General features: G+C 36.1%; 1 protein-coding gene across 1 annotated transcript in view; it reads left to right on the top strand.

Moving 5' to 3' along the window:
* The window catches only part of LOC149780746 (lon protease homolog 2, peroxisomal-like), a 51,610-nt gene that overhangs the window by 23,632 nt on the left and 13,063 nt on the right, over window positions 1–14,915 (top strand). The window contains exons 11-14 of the mRNA XM_089937808.1: window positions 591–670; window positions 1,079–1,311; window positions 4,192–4,433; window positions 14,514–14,726. Coding sequence (XP_089793934.1) covers window positions 591–670; window positions 1,079–1,311; window positions 4,192–4,433; window positions 14,514–14,726 — 768 coding nt within the window. The remainder of the gene's footprint in view (window positions 1–590; window positions 671–1,078; window positions 1,312–4,191; window positions 4,434–14,513; window positions 14,727–14,915) is intronic.

The following is a 14,915-nucleotide window of genomic DNA, read 5'->3' on the forward strand; positions in this document are numbered from 1 at the left end:
AATAATTTATTAGATTTACAATGAATATAATTGTATCCATTAATATGTGTCATTTATCATTCTGACAACCTTTACCCCATTGTTTCAAGATTGTATTTTGCATACTTTTACAATTATGACTGTAATTGACCTACATACTTGTTCATTTGACTGTAATTGACCTGTCTGACTTGTTCATTTGACTGTAATTGACCTATTAGACTTGTTCATTTGACTGTAATTGACCTATCTGACTTGTTCATTTGACTGTAATTGACCTATCATACCTATTCATTTGACCATTTTACCTGTCAGACTTGTTCATTTGACTGTAATTGATATCTCAGACTTGTTCACTTGTTCATTTGACTATTATTGACTTATTAGACTTGTTCATTTGACTTATCTGACTTATTCATTGGACTTTTTTGGACCTAGTAGATCTGATTGCTTGTCGGATTGTAATTCATCTATCAGACTTGTTCAGTTGACTGTGATTCACCTATAAGACTTGTTCATTTGACTAATGGACTTAGCAGACTTGTTCATTGGACTCTAATTGACCTTTCAGACTTGCTCATTTGTTATTGTGAATGCTGTTTTTATTACAGGGAAAGAGTCTCCATGGAGACCCAGCAGCAGCTCTGTTAGAAGTACTGGATCCAGAACAGAATCACACATTTGTGGATCAGTATCCTTTGTGCCAGTGCTAATAAAACATTCTAAATTGTACTTGGCCCATTCCATGTAGCTCCATGCAGCCTAAGAAATCAGTCCATAGCCATATTGGAAGCTATATCTTTAACAAAAATAAAGCATTCTAAATTTTACTTGGCCCATAAAGCTACATGCAGCCTGTGAATTCATTCCTTAGCCATATTGAAAGCTGTCTTTTTTTTAAAAAAATGAAGGTACTCATGCTAACAAAATTGTGCATTTCTTGGACACTATAAATGCGACAAAAAACTTTTAAACATAAAAACTGTATATATTCATTTTGAATACCAGTTTTATAATAAACTGGTTAAATTAATAGGTTTACCTTGGCAAAGATATTTTTATTTTCTAGGTTGTGTTTTGTCCTTGACAATGTTGTAAGCTACCTGAATATTCCATTTGACCTGTCACAGGTGGTGTTCATTGCCACAGCCAATAATATGGCTTCCATTCCTCCTGCCTTACTGGACAGAATGGAAGTCATTCATATTCCGGGCTACACCCAGGAGGAAAAAGTAAACATTGCCTCGAGTCATTTGATTCCAAAACAACTGAAGAATCATGGTTTAACAGCAGAACAGATACAGATACCTGCAGAAACCATCCGAATGATTGGTAGGTTTAATTTCTTTCAAATATTTTGTAGACTTCAGTTGATGATAGTGATGTGGTGTTTAATCAAAATAATTGATAATTCGTTTGATTGTCATTTTTAAAATCAGCTATCAATCATTAACGATTTCATTGTTGAAAGTGTTTCTTTGGTACCTTGAGTTTTAATGTTTTGACTGCATCACAACTGAACTTGTTTATTCTACCAATGAATGACTACTTCGTATTTGTACATCAATTGATTGTCAGTTTACTTTGTATTTGTACATTAATTACTTGTCAGTTTACTTCGTATTTGTACATTAATTGATTGTCAGTTTACTTCATATCTGTACATTAATTACTTGTCAGTTTACTTCATATTTGTACATTAATTACTTGTAAGTTTACTTCGTATTTGTACATTAATTGCTTGTCAGTTTACTTCGTATTTGTACATCAATTGATTGTCAGTTTACTTCGTATTTGTACATTAATTGCTTGTCAGTTTACTTCGTATTTGTACAATAATTGATTGTCAGTTTACTTTGTATTTGTACAATAATTGATTGTCAGTTTACTTGGTAATTGTACATTAATTGATTGTCAGTTTACTTGGTAATTGTATGTTAATTGATTGTCAGTTTACTTTGTAATTGTTTATTAATTGATTGTCAGTTACCAGTACTATACATCTGGAGAGCTTATAAGATAACTGATCATTCCATGAATTCAAGGACATGGACAAACATTTCCAAGTATGCACAATTCACATTTTCTATTCAATATATAAATAATACCGCCAAGTAATTAAAGTTAATTATTGATTGGTTCTTGATGAACTAATACTTGATCTTTACATTTGGACCAACACTAGTTGCTTTCTATATGTAGATGGCCTACTTTTTTGGAAATCTTACTAGCATGATTGATGAAAACTCATTTGTGGTGTTCCTGTAGCAATAAAATCTTAGACATTACAAAACAAACAAAACAATTAGTCTAGAATCTTCCTTTGTACATGGATTCCCCATGACTACTTAAGCTTCATACTGTCATACCTTGTCGTTGAAGTTAGCTAGATGCCTGACATAACATTGTTTTACAAATTTTACCCGTTTCAAAAGTAATAGAAAACACATTGTAGCTGTCTTGACTAATGTTGTAACTCTCTTGACTAGCTGTATGTTTCCAACTTAAAAGTGTCACCAGCTAGAACTTCTGCAGTTGGTATTGTCATTGGATTGGCTTTTACATTTATTTTTTATAACCCGTGTAAACATGTCACCTGTTTTACTCTGCTGTGGGTAGTTCTTAGCAGACCACTCTGGTGGCCTAGTCGTTTGTAAGAGCGTCCACCTTGGATATGGGAGGTCATGGGTTCGAACCCCAGCTAAGTCATACCAAAGACTTATAAAAATTGCACTAACAGCTGCCTTGTTAGACGCTCAGTGTTAAGAGGTTAGTGTTAGGACAGATTCGCCTAGTGTCGGGATACAGTGACTGGATGGGACATCATGCTAAATGTCTTCAGCATGATGCCCAAGTGCTAGACATCACTATAAAATGCCACACTGCAATATGACTGAAATTGTTTTAAAGCTATGTTACAAATTTAAATCACACTCACACACACTTAGGTCTTAGTAACAAATAAACAATGATATCACTTACATGCTTGTATAAATATGACACATTTGTATCATTGATTCTTTATAAACAAGTAGAGTTAGCATTTACTTATAATAATTACATAACTTAATCTATTTGACAAGAGAGGGAAATGGAGGCCTATACTGTTTGCCACCAGAAGACCTTATTTGATGCTGTCTGTTGTTCATCTATCCATAAGGACACTTTTGTGTTTGCTTCTCATCCTAAACTACTTGGAGGAGTGCTATGAAACTGCACACACATTCATCCCATGGTCTGGTTGGTCCCAAATGAAGATGTTGACACTTAGACATCCAGCATGACCACCACAGTGGCCATCTTGAAAATCTTGCTCTCACTACATCTCCTAATGAATGATCATTTCCACATGAGCCTTCACTAAAAGACTTGTGTCTAATTGCTCAGAATGAAAAATGGATCCAATTTCATGTCTAGTATGGCCACATCAGAATCTTGTTCTTGCTACTCCTCATGAAGGAAGGTCATCTTGACCATGGAGTTTTCACCAGAAGACTTCCTTTTTACGTCTACTTGGTCCTAAATAAAAATAGTGCTTATTGTGATATCCAGTATGACTACCACAGTGGCCATCTTTAAAATCTTGTTACTGCAGACTCTCCTGATTGACATGGGGATTTTTACCAGAGGACTTCTGGTGTTTAGTTGGTCCTAAATGAAGATGGTGCCTATTCTAGTATTACTACCACTGTGGCCATCGTTAAACTCTTGTTATTGCATATATTATGTTAACTAAAATCAGGCAGAAAACCTTTATATATGTGTATCAATTTCAAAGATTATGTAAATCTAGTGCTTCACAAATACAGGTTGGTAGAGTATGCCAGTTTGAAGTTTTGAGTTGTCATACCATCATTGTAATGTACAAGTATTTATTGTTACAGGTGTATTGTTGTAAGCAATAGTTGACCTGATTAAAATTTCATGCTATCATGAATTATTTCACATTTATTTGATAATTTTTCAGTTTTTATCTACCTTAGAGTTTTTGGTTTGCATGTCTAGAGAGGGGATTTGAAAGTTTTGAAACATTCAATGTAGCTAAATTTCTTGGGAGATTACTTGTATGTAAATCAACAACTGTACTTTGAGTAGGTAAAATTCTGTACCATTTATAGGGTTCTGGATACATCAATGCTTATAATCAAAGAACTAGATAAAAGTGATGATTGTAGTATGGGTTCATTCACTGTAAAATTGCCACATTTCCAGCTGCCAACTACACAAGAGAGGCTGGAGTCAGGAATCTAGATAGGAAATTGGCTGCAGTTTGTCGAGCAGTGGCCGTCAGAGTGGCCGAAAATACCACAAAATTCAAGAAAGACTCATCAGAAAAGAAGAAAGTGGTGAATGATAGCCTCCCTGAAGATATGTCCCAGGATGCCTCGACTCTGGCCCACCCACCTGAGATGCCTATTGTCATTGATGAGGCAGCATTGCAGGATATACTTGGGGTAGATGTCAAATTTTATTTTATGAAATAGAATTACCTATATGATGAGAAATTGTACAGTCAAGTTGTTATTGTCTTAAAGCGTCTTTCCAGCCACTTTGTATTAGAATGCAAATTTTGAAGTAAATTATGTTTTTCCACCTGATCAAATTAACTTTAAGGGGATATAAACCTTGTACCTCATAAATCCAGCCTGCTAAAAAGAAAACAAGTCATATATTCAATCTCATAAAGGGCAATAACTCTTGCCCATTACTTCCTCTTGCCACCACCAGGTGTTGCTATTTTTTAAGGTGAGCGATATAGTAATGAAGTGCTTGCATGGTAGAATGGTTGGGAGGTTTTTAATGCGTGATCGGTTAAGTATTCATGGAGAAACATAATTTACTAAATAATTTGCTTTCTTCTTCAAATATGTTCCTTGATCACATTAATATTAGGAGAATAGGTAATAGGAGGAGAAAATGCTGAGTATCCAACCTAAACCTCATATATCATTCTTATGAATAACAGCTCAATTCCCCATGTGAATGATAGCCTGTTCTCGTAATCTGACAAGCAACACTGCCTTGGGTGACTTGATCATTGACACCATATCTAGCTGAAAAGATGATTATTGAAATCTTATCAGCATATTTTCCCAGGTGAATCCAGTGAAGCTAATAGGCAGTGATGACTTTTAATTGGGTCTGGTGGTCATTTGGGATGCTGCCTCCAAACCAACCAAAATCAAAGTTTGTCTCTGTAAGGCTAAATCTCTGTGATAAAAACAGAAGAAGGTTTATTCGGTGTTCCAGCTTTTGTTATGTCTCAGACTGAAATGTTGATTGCAAGGCTCGCAGAGATCACTCTTGATTTCATGAGCTGAAATCTTCACGAGGCGACTCAGATCTGATACCTCAGATTACACAGAGCATATAACTCACTTCAGCCACAAAGATAGGGCTTGAGGGGTGATATCCAGCTTCCCAGCTTTCACAAGGAGAAAGTGTTACATATCCACAACTTCACTTAGTGCACTTCAAGTACTGCATGACCGCTGCTCTCTGTGTGTCTATGGAAGAGAGTGAGTGTATGACGACTGTCTATGCCACCTGATGGTAACCAAATTTTGGGTATAAAACCCTGTAAATGCTATTTGGAAGTATTAAAGGGCGAGTATTGCAAGATAAAAACATATTGCAGTATATTGCAATATGGCATGTTTGTATTGTGTTACATGTCTATGATCAGGAAACAAAAATTTGCAGAAACATTGAAGTATTATTTTGTTTGATCAGAAATCTCATTTAGTCAAGAAACTAAAATCATTTAAAGGTTCATATACTGCAGTATTATGATGACAGGGAACAAAAATAAGAGAAAAAATGCACGTAATCCTGATTTTCATACTGACAAATGTCTTGCTTTGATTTGAAAAACGAATGAATAAGATAGTAAATTAGTAATATCAATCACTCCAAACTTTTGTTTGGCTCAAACCCTGAGACTAAGAACTACCAGTTGTTAAAGCAACTTTAGATGCAAGGGAATTGTGATTTTATGTCCTCTTTGACTTAAATACATATTTGGGATATTTTTCTCAGAAAACTTGTCTAGATGGTACAGCAAATCACAGACCAAGCACCTATTCCATGTTTAAGAATCTCTTTTTTTGACACAACAGTGTTTGGGCGCCAGTCATGAATAATAAAACTGGCAACGGCATGAGTAATAGCTGTGGCTGTTTGTGATGAAGATTTGTATTTAGTCTGTGCAACTAGCATATCTATAGGACTTGTTCATTTGACTAATGGACTTAGCAGGTTTGTCGTTCCACCTGCGTGTTTGATTTTGGTTGTGCACATCTTACACACAGCAACCGTTTGTCAAGTGTATTGGTGCCAAACTCACTTTTTAGTGAAAAATTACTCTGAATAAAACTATTTACTCTTGGGTTCTTTATGAACTCGTGTTTAGAAGCTGCCATGTTGGTTACAATGCTAAGCCTAATGGAATACAGCAGTGTGCTGAAAGTTAGTTCCGGATGGTATGGTGTAGTTAAAGAAAAAATCTGGTGTACCAGTATTTCCATAATTGTATTGCAATATACTGTATCAGGCATTTTGTATTGCAATTTACCAGTATATTGATATATGATTAGGATATATGTTTACAGGATAGTAGCTTCATCAAAGTGCAGGCTCAAATTTATCTGAATTATCCAAGGTTGAAACCCAGGATAGATTTCATTTTTTAATTAGTGTTTCTGGTTGATTCATATCAAGATTGGCTCAGAGGTATTAAAGATGTCATGGAGCAGTAGCTTTTGATGTTGCAGTACAGCTCACATGTATTTTCAGAACTCCATGCATCGCGGTGGGTGGGGAGAAAGAGGATTAAGAATAAAACCTCCACCATCTCTCCGTGTATGGATGGAGTTGCAACTGCAGCTCGCAGAGAAATGCTCTGACACCACACTTTCTCACAGGGTCATCACAGATGACTTCTGCGGAGTGGACATTGTCTCTATCAAATCGGCTTGAATTATGACTCCTGCAGGCATGCTCTTTAAAAGTTTATGGAGAGAGGCGACATAATGTAATGACTTTATGTAACCGAAAGACCTATCATTAGTAATAATACCATGTTTGGTCTCTACATTTAACTCAGATTGGTTCAGTTCTTACTACTGCATATTACGGAATCCTCTACCTAACCCTTTAAATGCTAGTTGTGACAATAGTTGCACTGTCGGTCGAGGTCTCGTAGTGCTTGTCATGACTTAAGTCATTTTCCAGGTAAGCAGCAATGTACACATCCTATTACTTCAGCTTGCCATAACTGCTTGTAAAACTATATTTGATTGGTTTATAGAGCCCAGAACAAGCATTCCATTGTACTTTACTATGCATTTAGGAAAGAAGTTTAACAAATACTCGCTTTTGAGCACGTGGTACCTGGAAAACATTAAAATGGCTGACACTGAATACGATGGTGATTTTTTGCAATGAATCCTGATTTCTGATAGTGTAGATGACAATGATTTTGAAGGATTTGAGGAGGATGAAGTTATTGGAACTGGTGAAGTGTTGATGGAAAAACTATAAGTGATTTTGAGCCTGGAATTGACGTGGAACTGGAGTCTGATGTACATGCTGGCTGGACAAGAAAATATGGCATGCCTGTCAACCCCCCAATTCACTGGTACTTCAAACTTAAATGTCAAGATGGCAAATAATGAACCTATGGACTATTTAAGACTTCTTTTTGATGACTAGTTATTGCATCTGATAGTACCAGGTAGATCAAATAAATCATTATGCAGATCAGATAGTTCATAGGGCAGACTTGAAGGAGAACAATCGCATGAAGAAATGGCAACCTGTCACACCTGAGCAGCTAAAACTCTTTTTCTCATTGATTATAGCAATGGGTTTGGTACATAAATCTGATCTCGATTCCTACTGGGCTACTGATGATGTGATATCAACCCCATACATAAGCAAAAACGTGAGTGGGGAAAGATTTCTAGCTATTCTAGGCAATTTACACCTGGCAGACAACGAGAACAGTCAAGGTGACCCTTTACACAAGATCCACCCAATGATTGAAAAAATGAAGCATTTGCTGAAGTGACTCTAGGCTCTCATTTTGACATGAGATAATACAAGTATATTAGAATAAATAACAAGTGAACATTTTTCATGAACATTTATTACTCTGGGGGTCTAAACTTACCTCTAACATTCATGGAGTGGATGTTTACAAAACTGTTACCTTTTCTTTACCTGTGAGTTTCACAATTTAGAGATAACATTGTGACAGACATAACATGTACATGGTTGAACTACTAAAGAATATAATATTTTTTTGAACTTTTCTATTAAAAACAAATTCAATCGTAACTTGTCATTTTACTTGTAGTTGCACCTGTAACTGCAAATATGTTAAATTCACACATGTGCCTTGATGCTAATCTTAAAGTTTAGACATCCACCATCATTTTTCATATAGGGTTTGTGTATTTATTGTGCATATTTGTTTAAATACCTGCAATTTAAAAACTGTGTAGTTTTCTTCTTTTTTTTTTCTCAAACATTTCAGCACTGAGGGATCTTGTACTGCAAACCAATATAGCACTTTAAGGGTTAAAGTGAAGCAAAAACTTAACAAAGCGCTAATGTATATATTTTGAGTACATTGAGCACAGTGAATCTTTTCTTTTTTTAAAATTCTCAATATTTTGTTTTTGGAATGTTCAGATGCTTTCATTTCCTTATTTCTGCTGCAGTTTGTGCATTATATTTTGTTAAATATCATATGAAATTCAGTAATATTGTACTCTCTACAATGAAAAGAATGAAAATGAGTGATAGACATCAAACATTTTACAAAAAAAGTCACATTAATACTTGACTGATGTGAAACAATATTGCACAAGTGCCGATAGTTACTCCATGCATGAGCAGTTCCAGATAAGGTCAAGTGTTGGGTGGGGTGGGTGGAAAGGTTTCCAAACTTTCAAAAGGGTACTGACTATTCTTGAAAGGGCACCAGAGTATAAGTCTGTGTGTGTTTGCTCAAAGTATGCATAATACCACTAAATGTGTACAAGAATAAAACAATGGTCAAATTTCAAGTGAGAAGTGATTGTACTAGTGTGTGGGTATGTTACTTTGCAGGGTGGGGTGGGGTAACCAGATCTGGCCCAGATGAGTTCTTAGTAATATATTATTTCTTCTGACATCCAATCACAGGATTATAGAAGGGTTATTTAGACTGGAGATTTTATATTATAAAAAGGACACCATGCCATTCCTTTTCTTATTTGAAACAAATTTATCTTGTGATGAATGAAAAAGCAAAAACATATCCTGGTTGGAAGGAACAATCTAGCCCCATAAATTAATTGGCCTTGCGGTACACATGTAGTTAAAATTGAATATGTATATTCAGCTTTGAGACTGTGTCATTTCATAATTAATAAATTCAAAAATGCCCTTGTTTTTAAAACAATAAAAAACTGGCTCTTAACAGGAATTTAATTGTCTAAACCTAGAGGATACATTCTTGTTTAAACAGCAAGATAAATTTACACTTGTTCAAGAAAAGATCAATATGGTGTGCCTCTCATCAGGTCAGTGCATAAGTTAATATTCCTTTGAATTAAATGAAAATGTAAACGTATTGCTAAAGAAGTTGATCAACCTTCTCAAAATATACAGAATATACAAGAATTTTATTTTGTTTTTTGTTGTCCCAATATATTTGATAGGAATTAAGATCACTTGATTCTTGAAATGGTATCTGATTGTAAATCATGCATGATGTCTCTGTCTCTCCATGTGGGTGGTCATCATTAATTGAATTTTCACATGTCAATCAGTAAAACCTTTTGTTGTTAATGACTGGACCATAATTTGAGCTACATGTATCAAGTGAAAATGTGCCAAGTCATATATGTGATATAAATGCAACTTCCCAAACTGAAATTGGCATCTTCTGATGCTAACATTTTATAACAATGTTGACATGGTCACGGCCTTCATTGCTGCTGAACATCTGGTGAAGCCAAGTCTTTATTAGAGAAAGACCATTTAAGTTTCTAAAAGGGTGGGGTAGATGCTTGGAAGCTATTGCCTCATTCTGGTTTGTAGCATAAAAATGGACACTGTCATTCTTACATTACGGTTCTTGAAACAAACTTATCTTGTGATGAATGAAATAATTAAAAAATTCCAGTCGGAAATAACTATTTAGCCCCATAAAATTAAATGACTGGTCCCTTACAGTACATGTCATTAAGAATTTAACTACTTGATAGTTGTTTACATGTATATTTAGTCTCATAACTGGGCCATTACTGCTGGACTAGAAACATGGTTTGCATGTAAGTGTAAATTCAGTGTTTTCTTTTTTTATTGTTAATATTTTAAAACCGAAGTTGCTGCTACCTGGAATTTAATTATCCATACCTCATTGGATTACTTTTCAAGTTCACACAGTAGGATAAATTTGCACTGTTCAAGAGAAGTTCAACTTGGTGGACCTCTCATCAAGTCATCACATGAATGAGGTATACAAGACCTTTAAAATTAATTTTTGTTGTCCATAATTAATGTCACTGATTACTGAAATGGTATTTGATTGTTTATCACTCATGACATATTAGTCTTTCCAGTTATGGTCTTCATTGAGTGTCTGTTCAAATGTCAGTAATGCCATTCATCCGCTCCATAGTGGAGATGCCATTGGCATGTTGGTCGAGTGCAGTAGTGATTTATAAGTTTTTTATTGCTCCATCACTGAGCATTGATGCAGAGTAAAAGTGGAGGGAGTTAAGTCCGCCACCGTGATGCATGGGGTTATGAAAATATACATGAGCTTTATTGTAATTGGGGCCAACTACTCAAAAGGGAGATCTTATTGACTCGCCACCAGTCCCTGAAAGCAAGGCACTTCCTTCTTAAGCTTTCAGAGTGGAGGGTCTTCTTCATTTCAAAATTCTCTCAATCGACGATTAAAATTCTTTCTCTCACAAGGCTGTCGAAACAGGAGCCAAGTGTGACAAAGAAAAACTGGTGATTCCACCTTGTCACAGAAAGATTGAACATCAGACAGCTCCAGAGTGCACAAATGTGAAGAAAGACTGATTGATGGAGAAACCGTTGGGTGAATGTTTTGACACTTTTCTAGATAGATTTTCAGCCACGATATTAAGTCTGCCAGAAATGTGCCTGATTTGTATGTTGATAAGGAGATGGTCGCACCAATGTAGAAACTGCCACATTAAAATGCTCAGGTTGGGTGATTTGTTGCCCCCATTAGAGGAGTTAGATCACCACTACTGTGATGTCTAACATAATTATGACTGCTTTTTCTGAGAGTGTTCCTTCTAGAACTGAAGACTTTGAGAGCAGCATTTATTTTAAGAAGGTTGATATAAGAGACCAAACCCTCTGACATAAATTTGCCACTGATCATAGCAAAATACAGCAAGAGATGAACACCCTAACTGTATGTACTGGTGTCAAATACTGTCATTTCTGCTCGAGGTTTCAACAGAGGAATACATGACACAAGCTAACCTTAATTGTGCCACTGTTACAGGAATGATTGTACCTCTTGAGTGATCATGACTTTTTGATTGAGTGGACTTAAAAAGGGGTGCCACTGGGCCAGCAAGATCATCTCTAAGTGGCATATAAAAGATGGCCAAGCAAGATCAAATCCACATTGAATGATCTGAGGAGTTGCAAAAACTGAAATCCAAGTCCTGTTTGAAACAAACTCCACAAGTTAAACAATTCTCATTCATCGAGTATGAGGGAGCTGTACTAGACTGAAGTTGGTTAGTAATCTGGATGGGTGAAACACTGGGCTGGATGAAAAAAAGACTTTCCTTGACAGAAAACTTAGATTCAGAGTCATAGATCATTTTATATACGAAGTTGACCAGAACAGGGTGATGATGTAATCCATGACTCTGGTAAAAGCCCAGGGGCTGATGTGTATGCCAAAAGGTAGGACTTGAAACTTATAAACCATGTCACAGTCAACAAAATAGAGAAATTTCCTTGATGTGAGGTGGATAGTCAGATCAAGACTGATGTCATCCTCATCCCATGAGAATTTCATCATTATCGCTGTATCCATTTTGAAATTTGGTTACATAATATATTGGTTGAGGCAACTCAGGTCAATGATTGGTCAGCTGAACTTGCCATTTATCTTCTGGATAAGAAAAAGAATGGAATAAAACCCCAGAGGTTGTAGATTTTGTATAGTCCTCAATGCCCATTTGTCAGTGAGCAACCATATCACCTTAGCCAAGCATCCTCAGTAAGTCTAGAATTACGTAGTTGGCACCAACCAGTAGACCGTCTGCAAGCAGTGGGATTAGTAGGTCAACATCAGTTGTGGAAGGGTCAGATTAGTCCTAAAGGTCTATGTGGGTTGCGTGGCAAGTTGGAGGGGCAGTTTCAGAGTTGCCTGCTTCTGAACTTCTTAAAGTTTGCGCCCAAAGAACGATGGCAAGCCAAAGAAGGTCATCTGTAATGGCAGGTTATGATGTGGCTTAAGCAATGTTGAGTGCAAACATGCATCATTTTATATCAGGTCAAAATTAGTAGAGGTAGTCAGTGCATTGGCCGTAGAATAGTCAGCTGCCCCATTATTGAACCAAGCAATTCAAGCCATTGATTCATTGACATGTTCTTAGCCCGATTTTTCTACAAGTTGGAAAATAACCATTGAAGACAAATCTAGCATTGTAAATGTGGCAGTAATGTTTATAATCAGCTCTGAAGTGGCATGGAATACGTTCTTGTCCACTTTAAAAAAACACTTCTGAAAAATGACTGCTAGATTTTTAACTAGAGCTAGGTGTTCAGTATGGAAGGCTTCAGAGTGGTTTTTCTACCAGACAGATTTGTATTCCCCAGATCACATAACCTTCCCAACAGAGGGTCATTGATCTCCCAAATTTTAGCCTACTGGGAAAGCGGCCTGAAGAATGGAGTCTCCTCCTCCTTGTTGAGATCTACTGCCACTTTAACTTTGTCAATTTTAGTTTGGTTGTTTGGCTTTTTTTCGTTTTGGCTGCTTTCTGTAAAACTGCTGTCCAGACTCATTCTGACTACATAGTAAACATGCTGCAGGGAAGAGATGATGTATGTTTTGTACATAGTAGACAAGACTGATGTTCATCTACCCTTGTTTTAAATTTTTTGCATTTTATGTCTCTGGTCAACATGCTATATACTGTAATGAAATTTAAAAAAAGGGGAAAAAGCACAAAATTAACAATTCACTGTGTTAAGAAATCGCAAATATAGCATTCTTTGCTTAGTAATTGAAAATAGGCAGTGTTGTGTTAAACCATGAATGAAAACATGCATTCCATGTTAGGGCATTGTAAACATGTTCTAAGTAGACAAGTCTGTAGCATGTGACAAATTCACCCAAAAATTAGAGAAAATGCAAAAATAATATGTACAACCTGTAGAGCGATGAATAGCACACCCAAATTACAAGGTCACACATTGTCATTGTGACAAAATATACCATCTGGCAATTTGTTTGCAACTAATTGATGGTGGGGCATTCACAAAGATGTTTGTTAAACTTTTTGATTTGTTCACATGTTTTCATATTTTTGTTGTTGTTGTTGTAGAGTTTAACACCATTTATCAGCACACGATAGGCTATACATGGCAGCCAGTATGAATGGTGGAGGAAGATCCTAGGAAAACCCCGGAAAGAACCACCGACCTACGAGAAGCTACTGGCAAGCTTTCTCACATACCCACATAGGCCAAATCCGAGACTCGAACCCACGCAGACAGAGGTGAGATGGCAGTGATCCATATCGGAGAGCGCTTTAGACCACTCAGCCACATGGGGCCCCCCATATTTTTGAATAGCTGACCAAAATCTAGGCCACTTTAAGTACATGTAGCATGTAAACAACTAAAGCCTTGTAGTACTGACAACAGTGAACATTATAGTGAATTGTCTAGTGACACATGTTTGTTGACAATGGGATATAGATCAAACGAGTACTACCATATTTTATATATATATGTGTGTGTGTTATTTTTGTTTTCTAAGTAGATGTGACTGATACATGAATTTTATAATGTGATCTGTACTTGAATTCATGGATTTTTAATATACATGTATGTTAAGTAATGCATTGCACACAAAAAAATTGACAACTTAAACGTGTATTTCACAATAATGTTTTCATTTAATCAAAAGCATGTATTTTTGTGCAATTTTCTTTGATTTTGCTGGCTCTTGGTTTTCTTTTATTTTGTGATTGCTATAAATTGCCTTTAAGGACCTATTGAACAGTAATCCTGTTGTGGAAACAGTAGTACCTTCTCCAGTCCACAAATTGAAGTACCCACAGCAATATCATTTTCACAAAACCATGAAAAACTTGCACCTACGATAATCAATGAATTCACAGCTAGCCAGTGAGTCAGAAAATTGCCTGGTTATTTGGTACCATAATAAGTTAGTAAATTAGTTCCATAGTTAGTTCCACCTTAAAAAGATGATTTTTACTTAAGATTATACTCCATTCCTGCAGGCACCTCAGTATGAGAGCGAGGTATCCCAGCGAATCACTCAGCCAGGTGTTGCAGTTGGGCTAGCTTGGACCCCTATGGGTGGGGAGATTCTGTTTGTAGAGGCCAGTAGTATGAAAGGGGAGGGAAACCTGGCACTTACAGGGCAGCTGGGAGATGTCATGAAGGAGTCTGCAAACCTGGCTATGAACTGGGTCAGGGCCCATAGCAAACAGGTACCCAAAAAATGTAGCTTAATTGTCAGACATTTTGTCTTTTTCATACACAAGAATAAATTACAGAGATTTCATGGCAGTTTGAAGAACAAAAGATATAAATTAATTTTTACATGAAATAATTTGATCGTTGCTTTTCTTAATTAATTTCCATTTTCAGAGTCTTTAAATAATATGAACCTTTATCCT

The sequence above is a fragment of the Sinohyriopsis cumingii genome, chromosome 16 (assembly GCF_028554795.1).
Source record: "Sinohyriopsis cumingii isolate HCF-2022 chromosome 16, ASM2855479v2, whole genome shotgun sequence".
In the NCBI taxonomy this organism is placed as follows: domain Eukaryota; kingdom Metazoa; phylum Mollusca; class Bivalvia; order Unionida; family Unionidae; genus Sinohyriopsis; species Sinohyriopsis cumingii.